General features: G+C 39.8%; 1 protein-coding gene across 2 annotated transcripts in view; it reads right to left on the reverse strand.

Moving 5' to 3' along the window:
• Positions 1 to 23,465: 23,465 nt before the first annotated feature.
• tepsin (TEPSIN adaptor related protein complex 4 accessory protein) overlaps positions 23,466 to 27,345 on the reverse strand; it is a 39,359-nt gene continuing 35,479 nt past the window's right edge. For both annotated transcript variants that reach the window (XM_072558576.1, XM_072558578.1), the window contains exons 12-13: positions 26,736 to 26,870; positions 23,466 to 24,933 (exon numbers count right to left, since the gene is read on the reverse strand). In XM_072558576.1, the coding sequence (XP_072414677.1) occupies positions 24,169 to 24,933; positions 26,736 to 26,870 (900 nt within the window). In that variant the 3' untranslated portion in view covers positions 23,466 to 24,168. The remainder of the gene's footprint in view (positions 24,934 to 26,735; positions 26,871 to 27,345) is intronic.

A 27,345-nucleotide genomic window follows, 5' to 3' on the forward strand; every position in this document is an offset into this window, starting at 1 on the left:
TTATTTTCTTTCACTTGCTGATAAGTATACAAAGGCAAATTCTTGTCAAAAATAACATTGAGCTCTATACAAGTTCTTCCTCATGGGCATATTTAGCACTCCAATAAAAGCTTCATAATCAAATAATTAACAGAATTTACCAGCCTGTTCATGGCTTCAGGTTCAAAGCAAAATTTTTAATTGGTAGTTATGTAGTGTCTCTGGTGTAGTTATGAGTGTTCTGAGGTAAGAGATTGTGTGTCTGGCATCTGATAACTCATAAAAACACTTTAAATGTCTTGTCCAATTGAATTTGGAAGATGTCTTAACTTCAAAACCAGATATCTTAACTTCAAACCTGGCTATCCCACCTTGGAGTAAGTGAGGACTGCAGATGCTGGAGATCAGGCGAGAGTGTGGTGCTGAAAAAGCACAGCAGGTCAGGCAGCATCCGAGGAGGAGGAGAATCGATGTTTCGGGCATGAGCCCTTCAGGAATGAGGCTTGTGGGCCGGGGGAGGCTGAGAGATAAATGGGAGAGTAGCTGAGAATGTGATAGGTGGAAGAAGGTGCTAGGTCAGAGAGGAGGGTGGAGCTTTTAGCTGGGAAGGACGATGGACAGGTCAAGAGGACGGTGCTTATTTGGAAGCTTGGGACTGGGATAAGGTGGGGGAGGGAAGGGAAATGAGGAAACTGGTGAAATCTGCATTGATCCCGTGTGGTTACAGGGTCCCAAGGCAGAAGAAGAGGTGTTCTTCCTCCAGGCATTGCGTGGTTAGGGTTTGGTGGTGGAGGAGGCCCAGGACCTGCGTGTTCTTGGTGAAGTGAGAGGGAGAGTTAGTGTTCAGCCACAGGGTGGTGAAGTTGATTGGTGCGGGCATCCCAGAGATGTTCTCTAAAACGATCCGCAAGTTGGCATCCAGTATCCCTGATGTAGAGGAGACCACGTCAGGTGCAATGGTTACAGTAGATGATATTTGTGTCAGATGTGGAAGGATCCTTTGGGGCCTTGGACAGAAGTGAGGAGGGAGGTGTGGGCACATTTGTTCATCACTGTAGTGTTAAAACAAATTTTATTTTATACTTAAACTGTTCCACTTTTGCCAACATCAGGCTGAAATGCAACATAATTGAACACATGGTAAAAGTCTTTGTACATTGCGTCACAAGTTTTAAATTGAGAAAAAACTCTAAATGTGCTATTTTTGACTATATTCTTATTCTAAGAGGTTATGCTGTATTCAAAGATGTGCTCCACATATTAAAGTATGGTGTTTTACAAAAAAATTATTCATCAAATTACTAAAATAAAGACTTCTATTCCTAGTAATCTTCCATTAAATCTTTTAGGGTAATGGTGAGAAGAGTTATGCTGAAAATTAAATATTTTTGACTGTATTTTGCCGCATTTATTACTCTGTGGAATATTTTTGCCTTTCTTTTTGGAGAAATGCTGAACTCACCTGCTTAAATGGAAGAACCTGAACAAAGTTTTATGTTTGGAAAATGGCTGTTAGATAATCTTAAAACATGAGATTTAAAAAATAGTGCTGCAGCTGTATGTGTACAGATGATCCCTCATATAGATATTTTCTAATCAATCTGAGACTGGAAAGATGTAAATGAATGGTTGAAACTAATCTGAATCTTGTGTAGGCATAATCCAGAGTGAAAACACATGGATGATCAAACCTGCATAGATTGAAGAAGAACATTTTTAGGAGAATGACCAGAGATGGAATAGTTGGTCTGTGACTGATGCACAATTCAATTCAGGCAAATTTTTTATAATATCATACCAGAAGGAGTGCAACTAAAGATGTCGCTGCTAAATCACAATACTTGGCTGGAAGGGTCAATGATGCAGGAAATTGTCACAGTGTGACAACTTTATTTTATGAATGATATTTTATGAATAATTTTATGAATTCTGAGGTTAAAAACTGTGTCCTAGTTAGGACTGATCTAATGATTATGAAGCATGGATTGTTCCACAATGTATTGTTTATTTAATTCTACATTTCCACAAAGCATTGCTGCAATGCTTTCACCTCAATGATCTAGACCTTGAATTTATTGTCTAACATATGAATTAGAAGCAGGATTTAATAAGATCATGATTGATCAGTTTTGGTCTCAACTCCATCCTATAACCGGATGAACATATAGTTTAGTCACTAACAAAAGGGTGCCACAGTCTTTTTTGTATAGTTTTTCAGCAGTGATAGAACTTGTGTGCCAATTCATCAACTTTATTTAGAAGAACAAACATTCCAATCAGGAGTAGGAATATGTTACTTAACCCCTTAAGTCTGCTCTGCTATTCAGCAAGGTCATGGCTGATCAAATTACTCCACATTACCACCTCCCCCAATACCCCTTTTCCCTTAGTTATCAATAATCTATCTCTGCCTTAAAAATATTCAAAGACTTAAGACATTTCCAAAGATTCGCAACCCTTTAAGGAAAACAAAATCTTACCTCTGTCTTAAATAGCCAAAAATAGCCTTTTAAGTCACCCTGAGTTCAGATTCTTTTTATGTTCACCCTGTCAAGATTCCTCAGGATCTTCTGTTTCACTCAAGTCACCTCTTACTGTTCAGAACCCTAGCAGATACAAACCTAACCTGTCCAACTTTTCCTCATAAATACTTGGAATGGACAGGCTATTTTATCTAGTAAAGCTTCCCTAAAAGAAAGCCAGTGCTTTTTCCAGAATACTGCCCAACACTAAAGATGACTCTTGGTGACAAGCTCCTACCCACAGGAGTGTTGCAATTTGCAGGGCAAAGACTTTGGAGTGGGAAATGGGAAAAAAATGCAGAAGTACCAAATCAGTGCGATTACACAGTCCAGCATTTTGTTCATGTAGGTGGTTCATTTCCATAATATAAACTAGTCCCACGTGGTCCAGATTTTGGCAGCATTCTAAGTTTGGCAAATGTCTATAGGGGTTTATGTGGATGTGCAGCAATAAAAATTAATTGCTTTGGAAAGGACATAATTTGGAATCAGTAATATAGAAAATATACTTGATTCCATTCAAGTTTTAACATAATTTTGAGGAAGAGACAAAGATTAAATGTTCAGTAATAAAACTTGAATCCAGACACAATTGGAAAAACAGGAGAAAATGAAATCATTCCAAATATGTTTGATAGCCAGGCTCATTACTTAAACTTGGTACAGTTTGTACTTTACAAGTAAGTGATGCAGAATATTTGTTTATTTTATCTAAGGAAATGCTTCTAAAACCACAAGATCAATCACAGTTGAAGCATACCACAAACTTCGATATAAAGAAAGAGTTTACATGTGTCTCATGCCTTTCATAACCTCTGTCTCAAAATGCTTAATAGACAATAAAATACCTTTTGAAATGTCACTTGTAATGAAGGAAATGTGGCAACCAATTTACACACAAACTCTCAAACAGTTAAAAGATCATGATTAGATAATCTCTTTCACATGTTCGTTGAAGTATGAATATTAGCAGGAACCAGGGGAAAACATTCTTGGTCTTTTTCATATGGTTCTGTGGGATCTTTTATGTCTACCCAAGAGAGCAGAACTGACCTTGTTTATCCAAATGGTGACAGGAAACCTCGAAGTTCAGCACATTGTCAGTAAATATTGATCTGAGTTATTTGCTCAAGCATGACACTATCATAAGTAACATGCAAAAAAAACTAGAGATTGTGCAAAAGAATCAGCTGTAGCTTTTTAAACCATCGGGTGTGGGTGTTACTGGCAAGGTTAACATTTGTTCACTATCCCAAATAGCGCGAAAGAAGATGGCAATGGATTTGCTGTCAGTCCTGCTAAGAAGGAAGCCCCAGGATTTTGATGCTGATGACAGTGAAGGAACAGCGATGTAGATTCATGTCACAATGATGTTTTGTCACCAAAATGGTCAAGAAAGTAATTGAGGGCTGTGGGGTCATTTGGGAAATTGGAAGTGAGTTAAAAAATCGTATTAAATGGCAGAGCAAATTCCTGCTCCCATTCTTATGAAAGCAGATTATTGCAACTTTCAACCATTCAGCATCTTCCTTCCTTAGTTATAGCTAACCCTAATCTCAGGAGCTAAATCTGGTTTACTGATTGAAAGAGGAAGAGAGGGTTCAACTTTAGATTTGACAGAGTTCCAAATTCCTATCACTTTTGCATAGAATGCAGTTGGAAATTGCAAACTATGCAATGCCAACTGTCCCAGTTTGGTGAGCAAGATGCAGGCAATCCCTCAAAGGCATGTTAACTGACCTCATAATGATAGCAGGAGTTGAGGGGGCATAACCCAACTATCCTCTGCAGCTAAAACGTGCTATACACCATATAGTATTGGGTTGGATATCTCAACATTACTGTTCATGATCATTAATTTTATATGACACCAAGACAGTGGGCATTTCCTTTTTTATTTTACTTAATGCTGAGCTTGAATAACTTGCTAGTCTAGACCTGTATGATTATTGAATACAGCTTTAAAATTATGTACCATTATTGAAGGCTTTTTTTGTGAAAGCCAGTAGTTAAGTTGAAGTAATTGTACACTTTAATTGGTGTCTATGGATATTAATTAAGGCTTGTTCTCTCACTCTTTCTGTCACCACCACCACCACTGCCAACCTAACCCATTTCAGGAAGCGGCGACGGAACTGTAACAATGAAGAAAACCATTCTGTCCCACCACCGAAACGTCTCAGCAACAGTACATTGTTGCAGGATCTACCAAGAGACAGCTGGGACTGTGAGGTTAGAAACAAATTATAATATTGTACTATTGTCACCCAAGGACTGTGACGTTTGATCAAGCTGTCTGAAAGTTAACCGCATGAATTGAAACTTGGTTGTAGTAATGATTTCTTATGATCCAGAATAAAAAGCTAGCCAGCAAATACTGTTGATTGTTGCAAGAACCCATTTGGTCACTAAAGTCCTTCAGGGATGGAAATCTACCATCTTTACCTGGTCTGGCTTACATGTGACTGTAGTCCCACAGCAGTGTGGTTGACTCTTAACTACCATCTACAGTTAAGGGTGGACAGTACATACTGCTCGAGCCAGTAATGTCCATATCTCGCGAGCAAATTAGAAAACGTTTTCCCAGCAGATAAAAGTCTCATTCAAACCAATTTCTGATGAATATCAGAACACTACTGCCTTTTGTAACCAAATTAATAAAGTTGGATTTCGAGGTTTGTGAAATATTTCTAATTAACCTGTTCAGAGATGTTGCGACTTACCTCTGAAGCAGGTGCAAATTGAACTTGGGTCTCCTACCTCAGAGGTAGGGACACTACCATTGGCTACAAGAATACTTTGAGGGTTAAAAACAAATCAATTTTATTTAACCTGTTTTTCTAATCAATGTGTTCAGAGATGTTATTATGTACTCCTGGAGCAGGTGGGATCTGAGCTCAGGCTTCCTGATCCAGGCTCTTGATTCCAGATTTTTTTGAAGTTGACTTTGATTTCCACCATCTGCTAGGATTCGAATCCAGTTCCCTCGAATATCACCTGGATCCCTGGGTTGAGTCCAGCGATAATGTCACTAGGCCTTTGCCTACCCTAGGGACACTACCACAAGAGGGTCTCCATTGAAGTTTTTTATTTTAACTTTTAATTTAACCTACTTTTCTAATCAACTTGTTCAGAGCTGTTATTACACCCCTCTGGAGTAGATGGGGCTTGAACCTGGGCTTCCTTGTCCAGAGTAGGGACACTACTTCTACACTACAAAAGGATCCCCTTTGAGATCGTTTTTAAACATTGGCTGATGTATTCAGGTGAAGGCAGTTGCAGCAACATAAAGGCTCTTTAGCAAACAGTGGCTGAGTTGGATACTTTCTGAACTCTGGTTCAGCAGATCTTTAGCTAACTTTGGCATTCTGCAGGGAAGGTGTTGCTGTCTGGTGAACTGAAAGGCTATCTAAAATGCTGGCTTTCCCTCCACATTCAGGTATAGCTGGCAATCCATTGTTGTAAATTTTACATTGATTTTAGTATTAGTAAGTCAGCTTGGTCAAATTGAATAGTTGAGACAAATTAAGCCTGCAATCTCTGATTAGCTGGCTGTCAAATTCTTGACTGAAGATTTAGAAAATCTTTTTCTCTGAGGAAGAGTCACTGACCCAAAACGGTAACTCTACTTTCTCTTCACAGATGCTGCCAGACCTGCTGAGCTTTTCCAGCAATTTTGGTTTGGTTCTTTTCATCCGCTAGTTGGTTTCAACATTTTTTAATTTATCTAATCTGGAGAATTAGAAAATTGTACTCCACTATATAGTTAATTTGAGTTTTAGTATTTCTAACAAGGGAGCAATCTTTTCAATCCTATGTAAGTGGAAACTTCAAAATGAAATAACTAGCATAAGAAACACCAGTGAGGCAGCAAGCAAGAATGGATAGTGGAGCAGGCTAGGCAACTAATCAGACTGACATTGTCATCTTTCCCAGTACATCCATCTCCCTGGATATGGACTGCAATAACAAAAAAGGTTTCCCCCAGCCTGTCAAATTTAGCATATGTCCATTTAGGAACCGGATTCCTGATGACTCTGCCACTGCCTATGTCACTGTTTCTGCACAAGCTGTCTTTACAAACTGCTTGTTCCAATGTGATTTGTGTAATTAGAAAACTAGTGAACTTGATATTTTTTATATATGACGTTACTTGTCTGTTGTTTGACTGAAGCTTCTTAGTGTTGAAAGTTGGGCTGCTGTCTAGTTTCAAACTGACATCTTGCATGGTTGAACTGGTAACCTGTGAAAGAGTCCTGCAACCATTGTGTAATTCCACAAAAGAATGCCTGTTTCTTTATTAAAATATATGGGGATGATATTGGTATTCAACGAGGGTTAAGGAAGTTTCTGGCTTCACAATGATATGATGTACAAAATGCTAATAAGTGGAAATGTGCTGTAAAGTTTGTTGTATGCATGATATTTGTTAGTAGCATTCTAGAGTTTCTCTCACCAACTAAACTCACTCTTCTTTCTGCAGTCCTCAAGCAGTGACAGCAGCAGTATAGTCAGTAGTCCTGACAGACCGAATGGACACTTACCAGCTGAAGCCAATACTAAATCAGGCAACAGCTCGACTACGCTTCCGTTTTCTGATTCGAGCGAACAGTCTGCACAAGGCCCGTACTTTCAGATCAATCAGATCCTGAGGGAGGCACACTTCTATAGCTTACATCAGCGTGGACACCAAACGTGACCAGAATGTGGGACTGTGTGCCTTCAATGAAGGACAGGGACTGTAAATGTAATCTTTTGGAGTGGATGTTTGTACTTAGATGATTTAAATTGCACAATCTTTTCCCTTTTTTGCTCCATTTGGTTAAAAGTTTAACATCTCTTCACTTTTTAAATGCCCTTGGACAAATGTAATATCAAAATTGTGCGGGCTATAATGGCACAACTGTAGCCTTGATTGCTTCATTTACCCCGTTTGGCACCATTCTAATTTACTAATCTGTTCATTATGGAGTTCATCTGCAAATAAGCAAAGTCCTCCAGTGATGTTGCAACAGACGTTCTTGAAGAAACAAGAAGAAAGTGGCTATTTTTCAAACACAGTAAGGTCAACTTGGTCCAAAAACGTTTTTGCATTCCACTGAATTTTAAGTGATGTTTACCTGGATTACGACCAGCTTGAGTATCTTTTAAAATGATCTTAACTGTATTAGGCTTACAACAGTTTCCTTGGTATTTTACAACCAGTTTTTCTTTGAGACTCTAATACTATAAGCTGAAAAATTCCACTTATTGTGAAATTGCATTGCCATTCAGAGACCGAAGCAGATACAGTAGTGGAATTTCTATAATTATTTGAGTAAAAAAATGAATGCCTCTGCAGACCTAGGCTCTATATTTGGAGTATTTTTAAAATCTGTCTTCATTCCAAAATTAATTTAACTAAAAATATGTCAAACAGGGTTGTGTTAATCTAGGTTTCCGTACTCTTTTATGTTGTGTTGGGTCTGCATTTGATACAAATCTTAACTTGTACTAAACCTGAACAATATTGCTTAAAGGTTTTCTTTAAATTATGCCTCCAGTTATAAGCAGATTATAGATATTTATATTTTGCCAGTTTCACATGCAGATGTGATTAGTGTAAGACATTCAGCCATCAAGAGCTTCCTCAGTGACTAGCTAAGCCGCACAGACCATAAAGGTTTCAGTTGTGATCCCTGATGTGCATTGTTAATTTTCTCAGATGGGGCAACCGCATAGAGAATCTAGATTGGAAATGTCCATGTGGGGACAGATTCAGGCAAAAACAGCACAAGGTTCAGTCACAGTGATCCTTGTGTTGAAATTAGTTGCTGACAACTAGACGTGTCAGAGGATGCCTTTGGAACTGTATCCTACCTTGGAGTAACACTTCTAGGACAATGTAGTCACAAAAGGAAGGATAAACTTTTCTATTTTTAATTACTTTATATTGTTATGATTGGATAAAAATTAACAGATATGACACAGTCAATGACATTCCTAATTACTCAAACCTCAGGGTGCACATGCCTGACTCTTGATTTGGAATGGGGTTGGGAATTTGTTCTTTGTCAGGGATTTTTTAAAAACTTATTGTAGAGTCTGAAATTATATTTTATTTGTAAGCCTAAAGATACCAAGTTTAACCTTCAGAAGTGAGTATAAAATTATTGTAACTTGCGTTCAGTAAAATCAATGAGATCATTTGAAATGCAATCAAGAATACAGTGTGGAAGCCCATAGTACATGAACAGAATCTTTCATAAAATCTTCAAGGTATGAGGCTGAAGACACTGTGCTTTTCTAAGCAACAACTGTTAAATTTTTATATACCACTTGGACTGAAGATCACGTTCAGTTTGGAGCACTGACAGGATAAGATTCCTGACAATTTTCTCTTAAGTTGTCCATTTCTAGCTGGTTGTGGAAGCAGCTTGGCTCTGCTAAAATGTTTGTTCCTATGACCAGTGATTTGCTGAGAAATAAATCCCATCAATTTGAACCTTTTTATGGTTTGTGGGTTTTACAGTCCAATTGCACTCAGTTTTATTCTTAATATCACTGATCAATTTAAGTCAACAATGAACTTTACGTTTGAGCTGCACTTTATCTCCAAACTAAATTCGTGTTGATGAGTAATCGTGGAATTGCTCTTCTGGACTTACAGGTAAAGTTCTATTTTGGTACCTGTTGTTTTAATTTATGGAATTGAAAACTTCTTCTGAAGGTAGATCTGCACTTCACAGTTGTCTTTATGAACATCTAGGATCGGATTGCAACAAACAACTGGGACATCTAAAAATTGCAGCCAATTTATTTTCAAGGAGTATTTTTAGAAATACTGTAATTCATGACATCACACAGTGAGTCCAGTACAATTCTATGCCTGTAGTTCCTTTTAATAATATAACTGAGTAGCTGCGAAATAGAAGCCATGAACATCATAGCAAACTGCTAAAAATAAGAATATTGTTTTCTGTATTTGAAATGTTATAATCTTTTTCAAATTACATTCCATTTTCTTTGCTGTGAAGCAGAACAAACAGGAAAATTATACTTTTTCTAACTCACTCAATTTTACATGGGTAGGTCATCGATGCAGCTCAGTAGTATAATATATGGAGGGTCACAGCTGAAGAAGCAGGCAATACGATGAGTCGTGTGCATTTCAACTTTAAAATGGAATTTACCTGCTGACAACAGTTCCTAGTGGATAGTAAGGCACAGGTTACATTTTAACCTGGTTTGTTTACATCAGCCAAGTTATGATTTTTGAAACCATCAGCTTTGAACCAGAGAGGATAGTTTGGTTTTTTTTTTGTTTGCCTTCAACCAACTTACTTATAGTGGAGTTTGCAGTTTAGAGTTTAAATTTAGTGTTCTGAGTTAAAAATGAATTTGCTTGACATTTAAAGTATTTTAAAAATCATGGCTGTTCAAGATCTCAAACATATTGTTATAGCCAAAAATGCATTTGTTTCTTAGAGATTCAGGTCTCTTTTCCAAGAAAATCCATTTCTTGCTTTCAACAATTTTGAAATAAAATTTATTTTACCTAAATTTCTGACTCTGTCTTTAATTTCAGAGTTATTGAAAGCATTATTAATTTTGTAATGCTGCATATTTTCAACATGCTTTGTTTTGAGTTGCCTTGGTTCACCACACTATGAAAATGTTATTCTTCCCAGTTAGTGATTCTGATACTCTACAATCCTTGAATATAACTTAAACAATTGTTAACCAAATGCTGATGTAAAGAGTATTAACTTGTTTCCTTAATATTGAAGTTAGGTCTCTCTAAATACAGATTGTGACAATTTGTTCGTGGAAGAAAGCACCTGTGTTCCTAATGTGGCATAAAAGAGTGATTGAGAAGGGGGTTTGCTTGCAACAGGAAGGTGAAAGAAAATCATTTATAAATGATAGCAAGGAGGTTATTTATACACTTGAATCACTGCCACAGTGAACAAAAGTTTGTATACAGGAGAACCTTGTACCCATGGGGGATACATTCCTAAATCTACCGTGGAAGCCCAAAACCACGGATAGGAGCGAATCCATTCATTTAAATGGGAAGTTTACCTTCCTGGCAGCCCCCTAGTCCCTGGTTCTGGAACATTCCCTATTTGGGCCACAGTAAACAATTCCTTGGATTCGGGCATCACCCTGTATATAGAATCCCTATAGTGGAAACATTCAGCCCACATGTCTGCACCAAACCTCTGATGAGCATCCCACCCAGGTCCATCTGCCTACCCTATCCCGACAACCCTGCATTTCCCATGGCTGCCACCCATAACCTGCACGTCGCTTGACACCACAGAATATCATAGCCAATCCACCTAATCTGCACATCTTTGGACAGCAGAGGAAACCCATGAAGATACAGGGAGAATGTGCAAACTCGAATTCCACCCGAGGGTAGAACTGAACCTGGATTCCTAGTGCTGTGTGCACAGAAATGTCGTTGTCTTCACTGACCCTCCAAATAGCATCCCATCCAGGCCCAACCCCTTACCCTATTCGTGAAATCCTGCTTTTCCCATGGCTAACATACATAATATGCTGATGCTTGATTATTTCTGGATGCAAATTTCAATATGGTCAAGCTGAGGAGTGTTTTCTTTTCGGGGGTAACAAACCATACTGATGTGACTTATGTGGATGTGGTTTTCATAGTTAACTGGAAAACCAACACCAAGTTGCAAAGAGACAATGTAGACGTATTGGAAAATAAATTTTTGCAGGTGCAGTGACTTGAGATTAAATAACATTTTAGATGTGGCTAGAGATATGTATTGTTATGAAGGTGTAGGTGTGTACTATATCTTTGAGAGAGGCTGGCAGCTGGCATGGACTTAAGAGTCGCACAAAAGATTTGAAAATGTAACATTTGGTTGACACAAATATCTGGTGCTGTGTTGCCATGGTACAAAATCAAATTCAAATTCGGCATATCAGTTTAAATTATGCCCAAGATGCCAAATCCAATTGAATTTGAATTTGAATTTTATTGTTTGGGATGACATCAAACCAATGAAATGATCCAATGTTTTGGGATATAAAACTGGACATTTTGAACAGTTAGGGGCAGAACAGCAATGAGCACTGGCAAACAGAGTGCTAGCCGAAACACACTCTGAAAGGTGTATAATAAATTTGTGCAGCAGAACACCAAGAGGAATCTACAGAGAATGTTCGACATCCAAAGACTATACCTCGGTTTGAAACTGATTTTGCCGTAAATTTAAGAAGGGATTTCATCAGACCAGTATTCTAGAGTGGGAAGTAAAAGATATGTTTAAGAGAAAGAAGTTTTATTTGGCTGTTGTTTTGATGTTCTCTGATGGACTTAACAAAATTAAAATTGTTAATTTTTACTTTAAGTAGTGACCTCTGGAATAGTCCTCTGCCTCTCAAAATTTAACAGGTTGTGGCAAAAGGTGAGCTTCTCTGGGTGTCCGGTTTAAATTAGCAGAGGAGTTGTACTCCATGTTGTAACAGTTTTGGGGGCTCCTAGCCGTGATTTGAACATGTTTAGACATAGCCAGTCTGGGATTTGGACAGATTTCAATAGACTTGGGGTACAAAAAAAGCCCAGTAGATACAAACACTTGCCATTTAGTGTCTGAGATCTTTAAATAAAATGTAGGTGAGACAATTTGTTTAATTTCAGTTACTTGTGGTTGGTTAAATTAAAAGTGAAAGAAATAGTTCTTAAAATTGCTAAAGAGGTTCTGGGGTTTGAAAATGATTCCCAAATTTGCCTAGAAAATTTAGAAAGAAAGAAAGGGCCGTACTGTTAGAATTAACGAAGAGGTGAGAATTGGGTTTATAGAAGTAAAGCTGAAATTGTACAGGAATTACTCAAACACTTGGGTGTATCAGAGAAACACTCAAGTGCAGTAGAGTTAGAAAAACTTAACTTACAATTGTGAAAAATGGAGTTAGAAGATAAAGGGAAGAGAAAGAGAGGAAGAGAATTTGAATTTGAGAAGTTGTGACTTAGTCAACAAAGTCAAGTTAACAGGATGGAGATTAAAAGAGAAGTTAGTGATATATACAAATTTGTCAAAACTTGGCCCCATTTTGATCAGAAAGATTTTGAAGTCTTCTTTATTTCATTTGAAAAATTGGCTAGGCAGATGGAGTGGTCTGAGGATTTATGGGTAATGCCAGTTCAGACTAAACTGGTAGGCAGAGCTAGTGAGGTATTTGCTACACTGTCAGGTGAGAGGTCAAGAGATTATGAGGAGGTCAAACAGGCTATTTTAATTGCTTGTGAATTGGTACCAGAAGTGTATAGACAGTGGTTCAGAAATATAAAGAAGGAACAGGTCAAGCTTATGCTGAGTTTGAAAGAATTAAACATAGTCATTTTGATAGATGGATACAGACCTTAGAAGATAGAGAAGACTTATGAGGCTCTAAGAGAAATTATTCTGCTGGAGGAGCTTTAAAACTCCAGAGATGGTAAAAACACAGATGAACAGAAAGTTCAGGAAGTGAGAAGGGCAGCAGAATTAGCAGATGAATACATGTTGATGCATAAGACAAGCATCTGGCCAGAATTTCGTCCTGTGAGGGATAGAAGTTGGGAGAAGGGGAGATCCTACACTAGCAAAGAGTAGAGAGCACTGGTAAGTGTTTACCACAGGATAAAAAAGAAGCCCAAGAGGGTGGAAAGGAGGTGAAAGGCCTCAGGCGTTTCCACTGTGGTAAAGTGGGACATGTAAAGTCACAGTGCTGGTCATTCAAGAAAAGCACTGTGGGAAAAGATGTGGTAACAGAAGCTAAGCCACTGGCATTAATGAAAGTAGTAAAGGAAACCCCAAGAAAAGCTGAGGAACTGCAGGAGAGTGCACAGCCTAGGCAGGGGCTGGGTATGGAATTAGTACCTGATCTCTACAAAGAATTAGACTCTGTGGGTAAAGTTTACTCTGAAAGAACAGGGAGAGAAGGACAAGAAGTTATAATTTTGAGAGATACAGGACCTAACCAGTCACTGATAGTTAGGGATGAGCAAATTTGTACTCCTTCTGATCTGTTACCTGCGAGTGTGGTAATTTGGAGGATAGTTGGACAGAAATTTAGCATTCCGCTATGTAAGATCAAGTTAGAGTGCCAACTCAAGACTGGGGAGTGATTGACAGAGTCAGTTCCAGGAATTCAGTTTGTTTTTGGGAATGATTTAGCAGGGTCCAAGGTGGGAGTGACACCTCTTGTTGTGGAGAAGGCCAAGCAGGATCAATAAACTGAGGAGTTAAAACATAAATATCCTGGTATTTTCCCAGACTGTGTAGTAACACGATCCCACTAACATAAGTCACAGCACGAAGCAAAAACTAAAGAGAAAGATGAAGGAGTTGAGGTTGTTAGTAGATACCATACTTGATGTAATGGTGCAGGAAAAGCCTGAACAGGCAGAAAGTCAGACAGAAGTGTTTCATCCTGAATGGCTAATGTACTTGCAAAAGCAAGACAAGATGATAAATACGTGGATGCATACTCTGAGAAACAGGCAGAGGATATTCCTGAGGGTTATTATCTAAAAGAATCCTAAGATAGAAATGGAGACCATGGCAGATTAGTGCAAAGGAGAAGTGGGCTGAAATGCACCAGATTGTGTTGCTGGGACGATACAGACAAAGTGTTATGGTTAGCACATGAACTACCTGTCAGAGGTCACCTATGGGTAAGAAAGACTCAGGCTAAGGTACAGAAACATTTTTATTGGCCTGGAATACACAAGGATGTCATTAACTTTTGCCATACATGTCATACATGCCAAGTGGTAGGGAAGCCACAAGCAGTAATAAAACCAGCACCTTTGTTGCCAATTCCCGCATTCAAAGAACCTTTCACACTGGTTATGATTGATTGTGAGGTTCCCTCCCGAGAATTAAAATTGGGAACCAGTAGTTGTTAACCATAATGGGCGTGTCTATCAGATTTCTGGAGGCAATTCCATTACAGAGTATCAATGCAAAAAGGTTGGCAGAGGAGTTAGTAGCTTTCTTCACATGGTATCAGCTACCCAGAGAGATTCAGTCGGACCAAGGGTCTAATTTTACTGCTGGGCCTCTCAAGGAGGTCATGGATAGCTTAGGTATACAGCACTTTAAGTGAAGTGTGTATCATCCTGAATCCCAGGGAGCTTTAGAAAGGTGGCATCAGACCCTGAAGACCATGTTAAGAGCATACTGTTAGGATTACTCGAATGATTGGGATAAAGGAATCCTGTTTGTATTGTTTGCTATTAGAGATGTGCCAAACAAATCTACACAGTTTACTCCCTTTTAAGTTAATATTCAGACATGAAGTGAGAGGCCCTTTGACAAATTGACAGGACCAAAGTTGGAGATCTCACACTTAGATTATGTATCAGTGGTGAGGGAGAGATTAAATAGAGGATGTGAGTTAGCTAAACAGCACCAAAAGATGGCACGGTATAGAATGAAGCAGGTGGCAGATAAAAGCTCTGAGATTCGGACGTTTTCCCGAGGGGATCATGTGTTAGTATTGCTACCAACGATAGGCGATCCCTTCAAAGCCAGGTTTAGTGGTCCCTATCAAATTGAGAAAAAGTTGAGTCAGGTGAACTATCTGGTAAAGATGTCAGGTGATAGTATCAGGTATAGAGTAGGGTGGTGCTGGAAAAGCACAACAGGGTCAGGCTGCATCCGAGGAGCAGGAAAATCAACGTTTCGGGCAAAAGCCCTTCATCAGGAATAGAGGCAGGGTGTCTGCAGAGTGGAGAAATAAATGAGAGAGGTGTGGAGGTAGGAAGAAAGTAGCAGAGAGTACAATAGGTGAATGGGGGTGGGGATGGAGGTGATAGGTCACAGACGAGGGTGGGGGAAGGTAGCAAAGAGTACAATGGGTGAATGGGGGTGGGGATGAAGGTGATAGTCAGAGAGGAGGGTGGAAAGGAAGATAGGCAGGTAGGACAGGTCATGAGGGCGGTGCTGAGCTGGAAGGCTGGAGCTGGGGTAAGGTGGGGGAAGGGGGAAATGAGGAAACTGGTGAAATCCACATTGAAATCCACTCTGCCATGTCCTCGGCAGAGTAGGAGGGGGAGTTGAAATGTTGGGGCACAGGGCGGTGGGGTTGATTGGTGCGGGTGTCCCAGAGATGTTCCCTAAAGCACTCCGCAAGGAGGCGTCCACTCTCCCCAGTGTAGAGGAGACCACATCGGGAGCAATGGATACAATAAATGATATTGGTGGATGTGCAGGTGAAACTTTGATGGATGTGGCAGGCTCCTTTGGGGCCTTGGATGGAGGTGAGGGAGGAGGTGTGGGCGCAGGTTTTGCAATTCCTGCGGTGGCATGGAGGGTGGGTTGTTGGGGGTCGTGGACCTGACCAGGTAGTCATGGAGGGAACGGTCTTTGTGGAAAGCGGAAATGGGTGGGGAGGGAAATATATCCCTGGTGGTGGGGTCCGTTTGGAGGTGGCAGAAATGTCATCGGATAATGTGGTTTATGCAAAGGTTGGTAGGGTGGAAGGTGAGCACCAGGGGGGTTCTGTCCTTGTTATGGTTGGAGGGGTGGGGTCTGAGGGCGGAGGTGCAGGATGTGAATGAGAAGAGTTGGAGGGCATCTTTAACCATGTGGGAAGGGAAATTGCGGTCTCTGAAGGAGGCCATCTGGTGTGTTCTGTGGTGGGATTGGTTCTCCTGGGAGCAGATACGGCAGAGGCGGAGGAATTGGGAATACGGGATGGCATTTTTGCAGGAGATAAGGTGGGAAGAGGTATAATCCAGGTAGCTGTGGGAGTCGGTGGTTTGTAAAAAAGTGTCAGTGTCGGTCCAGGTGAAGTTAAGGTCGGGGTGGAATGTGTTGATGAAGTTGATGAATTGCTCAACCTCCTCACAGGAGCACGAGGTGGCACCAATGCAGTCATCAATGTAGCAGAGGAAAAGGTGGGGAGTGGTGCCGGTGTAACTGCGGAAGATGGACAGCTCTACGTAGCTAACAAAGAGACAGGCATAGCTGGGCCTCATACTGGTACTCATGGCTACCCCCTTGGTCTGGAGGAAGTGGGAGGATTTGAAGGAAAAGTTGTTAAGGGTGAGGACACGTTCAGCCATGTGAATGAGAGTGTCAGTGGAAGGGTACTGTTGGGGACGTTGGGAGAGGAAGAAATGGAGGGCATGGAGGCCCTGGTCATGGTGGATGGAGGTGTAGAGGGATTGGATATCCATGGTGAAGATGAGGCATTGGGGGCCGGGGAAACTGAAGTCTTGGAGGAGGTGGAGGGTGTGGGTGGTGTCTCAAATGTATGTGGGGAGTTCCTGGACCGGGGGGGATAGGACAGTGTCAAGGTAGGTGGAGATGAGTTCGGTGTGGCAAGAGCAGGCTGAGGCAATGGGTCGGCCAGGGTGGTCAGGCTTATGGACAAAAGTATCGGGTATGTCATGTGAACATGTTGAAACCATATTATACTAGAGAGAAAGAACTGGAGAAACCGATGGTAGTTACTGCCCTGCAGAGTTAGGAATCAAATTCAGAGGATGTGGATTTTGACGTGCCTCAAAATATGTTAAAAAATGAACAAGTCTTTGAGGAGTGGGATAGATTAGTAAACTGGATGCAGGTTTGCTCGCTGAGCTGGAAGGTTTTGGTTTCAGACATTTTGTCACCATACTGGGTAACATCATCACTGAGCCTCCGGATGAAGCACTGGTGGTGTGGCCTGCTTTTTATTTATACATTTAGGTTTCCTTGGATTGGTGACATCAATTATTGAGGTATAACACCGGACATTTTGAGCAGTTAGGGGGAGAACAGCAACGAGTACTGACAAACAGACTGCTAGCCAAATAACTCTCTGAAAGGTACCTGTCTATAAGTCGACCTAAAGGAAGAGAAAAAGTTCAACATCTGAAGACTATACTTCAGTTTGAAATTGATCTTGTCATAAATTTAAGAGGGAATTTATTGGGCCAGTATTATAAAGTAGGAAATAAAAGATACATTTAAGAGTTGTAAATTGCAATTGTTTCAATATTCTCTGTTGGACTTAAAGAATAAAATAGCTTTTTACTTTAAATAGTGACCTCTGGGTTAGTCCTTTGCCTCTCGAAATTTAACAGATTGTGACACATGGTAAATTTCTCTGTGTGTCTGGTTTAAGTTAGCAGAGGGGTTGTATCCCATGTTATAACAGTATGATACCTTTGATTCTAAATGACCCCAAAAAGTCAATGTCCTATCCTTTGCTGTGAGTAGTAGATAGGGGCTGGCTTTCATAGTTACTGGTTGCCTCAATATCTCAAAGAAGATTCTGATCATTGTTACAGTATTTCCCTGCAAATCTACTGGAAGCATGGAACTGTAAATTGTATGTTGAAAAAGTGATAAAGTTAGAGTGGAATGGATAGGTGGCTGATGGAGTTCAATGCAAAGAAGCGTGAGGTGATAGACTGTCTCCACTTTCTTTGTACCAATGTGTTGGACATTGGTTAGTTCATTTGGCTAGACAGCTGGTTTGCAACGCAGCGTGACACCAATAGTATGGGTTCATTTCCCACCCTGGGCTCTCAATCTCACCTGAGGCAGGATGCCTTTCAGGTTAAACCAGCACTAGTCTCTCTCAAATGAGAGAATCCTTCTGGTAAGTCACTAAATCAAAGTGCTCAGAGAGCAAGTGCAGACAGTGGGCCAATGGCCTCCTGTACCATGACACTTCTGCCACCAAACCTTCCGAGAGGTCAACATCCATCTCTCCCTTCACCTCAAACTCCACTTCGTAGCATCCAAACCAACTATCTACCAAAGCAGCACTGTTTCCATTCCTATTTTAACATTAGCAAACCCCCAGCACATGAGTAAATGAGTCTTGGTGTGTTTAGAGTATGGGTATCAGAATTCTGTCAAAATAAACAATTTAATTCACATAACAAATAGGAGTAAGATTATACCACATGCTCTGTCCATACTCTACCATTCAATATGATCATGGCTGACCTAGGGCTTCAACTTCACTTTCCCACTCTCTCCAAATATCACTTGGTACTAAGACACCAAAAGTCTGGCCATCAAAACACCAAATGTTTTGAACGACAAAGCACTCACAAACCTCTTGTTGGAAATTCCAACCATACTTAACATGTTAAGTCAAGTAATTTCTCCTCCGTTCAGTCCTATGTGATTGCTTCCTTATCCTGAGACTGTCCCCATCATGTAGATTCTATGACCAGCGAAAATAATCTCAGCATTTACCCCATTGGTAGTTTTCATAATCTTTCAGAGAACTCCAGAAAATACAGGCTTAATTTAGTGAGCTTCTAATCAGGACAAACCCTTCAACCTAGGAACCAACTTAGCAAGCTTTTTTTGTACTGCCACATTTTGTAATATACCTTCCTTAAATATGGAGTCAAACTGGACATAGTGTTGGTGAAACTATATCTGGGTACTATGTACAAGTGTAGCAAGATTTGTTTTTATTCCTGTACTCCAAAGTTTGCAATAAAGACATGTCATATATTTTCCTAAATGGTTCTTGTACCTCCATGCTAACTTGTTAAGTTCCTTGCATGAGAACATCCAAATATCTTTAACAGCAACACTTCAAAGTTACACACCTTTCAAAAAGTACTGAATTGTAGTTTACAACTAAAATGAATAACTTTTGCCTTTTTCTATATTATATTCCTTCTGCCATCTTGTTACCCATTCAATTAATGTGGTTACCTCCCTTGACAGACTCTGTCCCACAGGTGACCTTTTCACTTAGCTTTGGATCATCAGCAAACTGAAGATACATTATTCTGTCTTTTATATTATAAATAGCTGACACCCCAACACCGATCTCTACGACACACTACTAGTCTCAGCCTGCTGACTTAAAAATGCTGTGTGTATGCCAATTGACTTTCACAATTAACTAATCTTCTGTATTGATGTAACATCCCCCAAATACAAACCTTTTATTAAACTTGTGTGGAAACTTACCAAATTGTGGGCTACACTGCTGCCTCACAGCGCCAGAGACTCGGGTTCAATTCCCACCTCAGGCGACTGACTGTATGGAGTTTGCACATTCTCCCTGTGTCGGCGTGGGTTTCCTCCGGGTGCTCCGGTTTCCTCCCACAGTCCAAAAATGTGCAGGTCAGGTGAATTGGCCGTGCTAAATTGCCCGTAGTGTAGGGGTATGGGTTGGTTGCGCTTATGTGGGTCAGCGTGGACTTGTTGGGCCGAAGGGCCTGTTTCCACACTGTAAGTAATCTAATCTAAATACATTTTATTCTCCTTTATCCACAAGTTACATACTCAAAAAATTCTCATAAATTTGTCAAACAAAAATTCTAATCATGCTATACTTTTCCAAGTGGGAGAAAGTGAGGACTGCAGATGCTGGAGATCAGAATCAAGAGTGTGGTGCTGGAAAAGCACAGCAGGTCAGGTAGCATCCGAGCAGCAGGAGAGTCGACGTTTCGGGCATATTACATTCCAGCATTTTCCCAAATACCAATATTTAGCTAATTGGCCTGTAGTTCACTTTTCTTGTTTTTGAAAATACAGCTTTACAACAACCAACTTCCAACCTGATTGGACTATCCTAAATCTGAAGAATGTTAGAAAGTTATAATAACGCATATACCAGCTCTGCTGTATAATCTTTTTATTAAAAACAGTTCTACTGAGTAGAGTATCTGTTCCCAGAGATTTATTATAGTGCCTCCAGCATTTTTCCTGCTGATAATAATCATTAATTTTCTCATTATTTCTTTCTCTTAAGATGCCCTCATTCTGGTATTCAACTTGTTTCAGGGAACAATATTTATTTTAATTGCTTTTTAAAGACTTTAAAGAGAAAAATAGCAAGGATATGAAAGCCTTTATCATACTTTGGGTGACACTTCTCTGGTTTCTAAAACACTCCAAACCTCAGAATTGTTCTGTACTGTACTGTTCTTTGAAACATTATAAGCCTCTTTTAATATAAAACTATGCATAACCTGGAGTCAGAGATATACAACATGGAAACAGTCCTTTCGGTCCAATTCATCCACGCTGACCAGATATCCTGTTAATCTGGCCCCATTTGCCAGCACTTGGCCCGCATCCCTCTAAACCCTCTATTCATGTACCCATCCAGATGCCTTTTAAATGTTGCAATTGCACCAGCCTCCTCCACTTTTTCTGGCAGCTCATTCCATACACGCACCACCCCTTTGCGTGAAAACGTTGCCCCTTAGTTCCTTTTTAAAATCTTTCCCCTCTCACCCTAAACCTATGCCCTCTAGTTCTGTACTCCCCCAATCAGGAAAAAGACCTTGGCTTTTTACCCTATCCCTTCATGATTTATAAACCTCCATAAGGGTCACCCCTCAGCCTCCGATGCTCCAGGGAAAACAGCCCCAGCCTATTCAGCCTCTCCCTATAGTTCAAACCCTCTAACCGTAACATCCTTGTAAATCTTTTCTGAACCCATTCAAGGTTCACAACATCCATCCTATAGGAGGTAGACCAGAATTGCATACAACACATTCCAAAAGTTGCCCACCCAATGTCCTGTTCAGCCCCAACGTGACATCCCAATTCCTGTACTCAGTGCTCTGAACAATAAAGAAACAGCATACTAAATGCCTTCTTCACTATCCTAAAAACCCGAGCCTCCACTTTTAATGAACTATGAACCTGCATTCCAAGATCTCTTTGTTCAGCAACACTCCCCAGGACCTTACCATTAAGTGTGTAAGTCCTGCCCTGATTTGCCTACCAAAAATGCAGCACCTCACATTTATCTAAATTAAACTTCTTGAGTGAATTGGATGAGGCTTGAGCCAGGGATGCGTCTTCCTTGCTGAGCTTTTCTTTTTCAGGGATGTATTTTTGCCGAGAATTTTGAATTGTTTCCCATTGTTTAATTGCCACCATACACTTATAACTATTTAGCTATTCAATCTTAGTTTCCCCTGATACTTATGCAATTAGCTTTGTTTAAAGAATCTTATTTGACATCGGAGTATTTAACTTCCAAACTTTACATAGAATTTGTACAATGATTGCCATTTCCCAGTGGATGTTTTACAATGACAATACAAATTAACCCTGCCTCATTACACAATATTAGCCCTGTCTACAGACCTAGTTAAAGATATTTTATAATCAAAATCTGGTAAAGATGTTACTACACATCTCAGGACCAGGTGGTACCTGAACCCTGGTTTAGAAGTAGTAACTCCCACTGCCACCAAAAGTCCTCCTTCTTACACCATTCTTTGAGCCATAAATTTAGTCTCTAGTCTGCTAGACACTTTGGCAATTGGCACATAGCTCCGGAAACAACTTAGGTATGATCACCTTTAATTTAGATCCTCACTAGGCAGACTAGGAATGATGTTCAGATATGACACAGGTTCTCATATGTACCACTGGAGGCTCCTCTCCAGCTTTAATTCTGGAGAATGGCAAACAACAACTTACAGTTCCCAGTCTTGGCTGCAGAGAACTGCAACATTATAGTCCTTTTCATTCCTCCTGACTTAAATAGCATCCTGCACCCAGGATCAGATCGTTCACCACCCTGTAGTCTTTCTTAGCCGTACAGGCAGCAAGCACCACACACCTATGGAAAGGACTGGGGCAGAGACCACCCCATTACTCCAAGCTTGTGTCTTTCTTAAATCTTTCTCCTCTCACCTTAAAAGGTCCCTTAGTCTTGAAATCGCCCACCCTAGGGAAAGACACCTGCCATTCACCTTATCCAAATCCCTCATTTTTTTTGTAAAACTCTAAACCAGAGTAGGCAATAATCTAGTGGACTGTTAAACCAGAGACTCAAATAATGTTCTGGGGACCTGGATTCAAATCCTGCCATGGCAGATGGGGGAATATGAATTCAATAAATATCTGGAATTAAAAGTCTAATGATGACCATGAATCCATTGTTGATTGTTGGAAAGAAAATCTGGTTCATTAATGTCCTTTAGGGAAGGAAACTGCTGATCTCATCTGGCCTAAATGTGACTCCAGACCTACAGTAAGGTGGTTGACTCTGAACTGCCATCTGGGCAATTAGGGACAGGCAACAAATGCTGCGTAGGCAGTGTTATCCTCACCCTGTGAATGAATAAAGAAAAAACATAACCCCCCAACCTCCTATGCTCCAGTGATAAAAGTCCCTGCCTTTCCATATGACTCAAAACTCTCATTCCCAGCAACATCCTTGTAAATCTTTTCTGACTCCTCTCCGGCTTAATAATATCCTTCCTATAACAGGACAAGCAGAACTGGACACACTATTCCAGAAGAGGCCTCAACAATGTCCTGAACAACCTCAACATGACATCCCAACTCCTGTACTCAAGGTCTGAGCAATGAAGGTGCATGTGTTAAATGCCTTAACTACCCTGTCTACATGTGACGTAAATTTAAATGAGTTATGTACAACACAACTTTTAACTGCATAAATCCTGCCCTTATTTGTTTTACCAAAATGCAGTGCCTCGTACTTATCCAAATTAACGAAAATTTCATCTAAACTCCCCACCTTCCCTTACCTTTAACTGCAAGCGAAAGTCTCCATCACTTCTCATCTTACCAAACTTCTGTTTGGTATCTATTTCTTCCTGTGTCCCATCTTTCTGAAGCACCTATCATTTTGAAGTTACACACTTGTTGTACAGGTCCAAGCTGTCATTTGTAAAGCGGCTATTGATCACAGCACACAAAATGGTTTGGAATGCATAAATACATTGATTGGAAAGACAATACAATGTCAGCTTTCAACACATTAACAGGCTTAAGACACTCTAATTAAATGTCAATCCAAAAAATAACTCCTTAAAGACAGTATGTGGCTGGCAGCTCTGAAATGGCATACTCTTGGAATACATTAGCATTATTTCCCTTGCACAGTCTCCAAAAATTCACCCCTCAAAAATTCTATCTTTGGCTGTGACATTTCACTAGCACTGCACTTGGTCTGGTTTTAGGGAAAACAACAAAAGTAACAGAAACTACTCAATGAAACATTAAAAATTGCACTTCTTTTAATCAGCAGCATTTGTAATACATTGAAACCATTCCTTGTGAACTTGATTATGCAGACACGTGTTGTAAGCAGAACCTTATTCAGAAATGAGAATATTTGCATTTTCACATACCTGCAGTAAGCAGCTAACCAACCTGATCTCTGCACTTAGCAAAATGACAAGTTGGCACTCCAACTGAACAAGTGAAATCTGCACTTGACCTTTTATCATATTAGTATCATATATTCTTTCAAAGCATGTCTTGATTATTATATGTGAAATTAAATAGATCTTAAATTCTTTCCAATTCATTGAAATAAAATATTAATTTGCATACCACAAACATATTGTTCCTGAAGTATACTGCAGAAGAATGTATGACATCCAGGTTATGATGGTTTTGCGAACAAAACAAATGTTAGACAACTACCTTAAACACAGTAACATTAAATACCACCATTTTGGTTGGTTTGAAGGCACAAAATTCATCATTTGCATTTAATGGGTACTTAAGCCACCAGTTTTGCAGTCTGCTTGATAATGTCTGATGTCATTGCAAGTATCAGATTCTGAAATCAGGATTTTAATCAGCAGGGAAGGCAGAGTTCTGTTCATGTTCACGTCTTAGCAGAAACAATCAAGAAAACCTGTCTGCAAAAATTTCATTTTGGTTTGTGATTGGGAGAACACAAGGATTCAGACATTGTGTGAAGAGGAAGATGTGTTAAGAAATGAGAATACAGATGGCTGGTTACATTCAGAAACAGTTTGTTCTTGATTACCATGCAGAAGTTTCACCTCAGTTTTAGTGCATGCTGGTATTTTCTTCTGTTCTGGTAACGTGTGCATTTCTTTGCATGATTCTTGGCTAAGATAGGACTTCGGAATTGGAGGTGTTTCATGTACCAGAAGAACCATGTCAGCAAACAGGGAAAGTTTACTGTCTGCCATGTCTTCATAAGCTGTGCTCTGGCATAGTACAGACTGCAACTTAGGTTCTGCAGTTACTCTCTTTTGCAGTTCACAATGCAAATGTTGCTCAGTCATAAAAGGAAACGTGCTTGGGTTTACAATTTGTGTTTCTGAATGTACTTGACCAATTTTAGTATCAGCTGAATTTGATGTAACTTCAGTTACTTTTTCTGTGTACTGGGTTTTAATGTCTGATGCTGGAAGAGATGGAAATACTGGTCCCTGGTTTTCCTGGGAGATTGAGGCTCCTGGTTGCACAGGTAAACTCAGTGAAGATTCCTGTTTTTTCTCCAATAGTGAAGTCTTCTCTAACCCAGGATGAAACTGCAATGGTTGAATCAACATTTTCTCTTTCAACTCTGAAGTGAAGTTGTGTGGTGTCACAGAATTACATGACAGAGTGTCAGTGGAAACAGACAGAGGTATTTCTGATGCTGAACATTGAGTTGCTGGCCTATTCCCAACCAAAGCTTGAAACTGCCTCAGAATCTTTAAGAAAGAACAAAACATTAATGTTATCTGCATCTTTGATCATTGTACCTTGGCACCTCTTCAGGTGCACACTGTCGTGCGTTTTTAACCTCCCAGCCTGTCAGTCATTATTCTAAGCAAATACTGAGTGATTCTCTTTTACAATGGAATGGTTGTTCCAAATACAGGAGACAGCACCTTGAAGGCTATTCTCAAGGGTTCCTCCAAAATGTGCTTTCATTTCTTTTTGGCTCTTATATTTAATTATAATACACTGTGTTTTGCTGCTGGATGTGAATTTTAAAAAAACTACACTCCAGTTTTATACAGTTGCACAGTGTTCCACCTAGCTGTAGCCACGAACACAGCATATTAAAAATATTTTAATTATTTTTCTTCTCTGCTTAAGAGCGTCACCAGAAACAGGCAATTCAATAGCGCTTTTAAGGTAGCAAGACATCCCAAAAGGATTTGCCCTTTCATCCTCCATTCTATGTCACTTCTCAGATGAATGGTAAAAGATCAGAGCTCTTCCACAGGTGAGAGAGAGGCTGATAGCAGTTATAACTCCTACAAGCTAAGCCTGACAACTATTTGTAGAAGTTTTTAGCTGGAGCTGCATAGCGTTCTTTGTCCTTTTACTTTCACAGCTTCTTCAAGTATGCAGCGCCAAGATTTTCCATCGCTGGCTGTACTCCGTCCCAAACAGAAATACTCTTCCCACATTCCCACCACCATTAAGAAACAACTCACATTTATATTACACTGCATAAAGTCCAAACAATATAACAAAGCTCTTCACAACCAACGAGTTGGTGAGAAATGCAAAGAGTGTTGCATAAGCGAAGAGCAACACTTGCACGCAGCAACAAATAGTGTGATGTACAGAAGCAATCTGTTTTTGGATGAGGGAAGAATGTTAGCTTTCCACAAGAATAATTTTCTGTTCGTTTTCAAATAATACCATATGCATTTAAACAATCAAAGTTCATAACAGTGCCATATTTTCCTCTGACCCCACTGAAGTAAAGATTATGTCTTAAATGTAATATGGTGATAATCACAGCTGAACATCATGATTCTTTTTTTTAATCTTGAAATCAGATATCCATTGTCAGAACTATGATATATAAAATTGTTTTTGGACACTAAATTCTGAGGGGACTGAAGAAATGTTAGACTAAAGCACCAACAGTAGTAAGAAAGGAGGAGGAGACTGGCTTATAATAAGTCACAGTCATACAACATGGAAACAGACCCTTTGGTCCAACCAGTCCATGCCAATCATAATCCCAAACTAAACTACTCCCGGCCCACATTCCTCCAAACCCGTTTCTATTCATGTATCTATCTAAATGTCTCTTATACACTGTAATTGTACCCACATCCACCACTTCCTCAGGAAGTTCATTCCACATACAAACCACTCTCTGTGTAAAAAGTTTGCCTCTCATGTCTTTTTTAAATGTCTCGCCTCTCACCTAAAAACGTGCCCCCTAATCTTGAAATCCCCCATCCTTGGGAAAAGACAACTACCATTAACTCTGTCTATACCCCTCATTATTTTATAAACTTCGATCAGGTCAAGTAAACAAATACAGAGTAGAATCATGGGCAATAAAGTATAGACAACATCAGTTAATGCTGTAGCAATTACAGGATAGGTTAATGTTGGTTTTTCCAACCTATTTCTCAAGATTGCAAGCATATGACAATTATTTTAAAATACTGCTCTTGGGTTTTAGTTATGAATGTGCTGAATTCTGAAAGAAAATATTTTCTCAACAGTGAAAAAGTGAATATTTTGATCAATAACTTACCTTAGTGGCTCGATTGGTCACAGGCCCTGGTCCACCCTCACTCAACTGTTGCAAGGACTTGTGGGTAATTGCAAATATCTGTTCATGTGATAACAAGTCTGAGCACATGAGAGTGGAGAGAATACTCATTGACCTCTACAAGAAATAAAAGCACCAAATAGAATAGATTAGAAAACAGCAAAAGCAATACCTTTAGACACAACACACAGATACAACTATTAAAAGCTGTACATCTGCTTTGCCGTTCTTGTGAACAAACCACTGAGGCATTTAAACAAACACAAGCTGAAGGAATCCAAGATGCCTGCGAAGGTCCAAGTTTACCAACTGCAGTCTAAACAATAATCATGTTCAGGAAGAACTTTAACCTTCAGCAGAAGCCTCTGCTGAGTTGGTGGTGACTGTGCTTCTTTTAAGCTCATGAAAACTCCGTTAAAAGCATTGCTGCTCTAAAGTAGTTACAGTAGTCCCTTTGCACATGTGAAAGAAACCCTGAGCTCAACACTATCAGGGAACAATTTAGTGTTTTGAATGAGTTACCTTTCCAGGACAGTGGAAAACTAATAGATTGAGATACCTTCTTACTCCTCTTCCATAAGTTAACCTCTAT

This window comes from Chiloscyllium punctatum, chromosome 39 (assembly GCF_047496795.1).
Source record: "Chiloscyllium punctatum isolate Juve2018m chromosome 39, sChiPun1.3, whole genome shotgun sequence".
In the NCBI taxonomy this organism is placed as follows: Eukaryota; Metazoa; Chordata; class Chondrichthyes; order Orectolobiformes; family Hemiscylliidae; genus Chiloscyllium; species Chiloscyllium punctatum.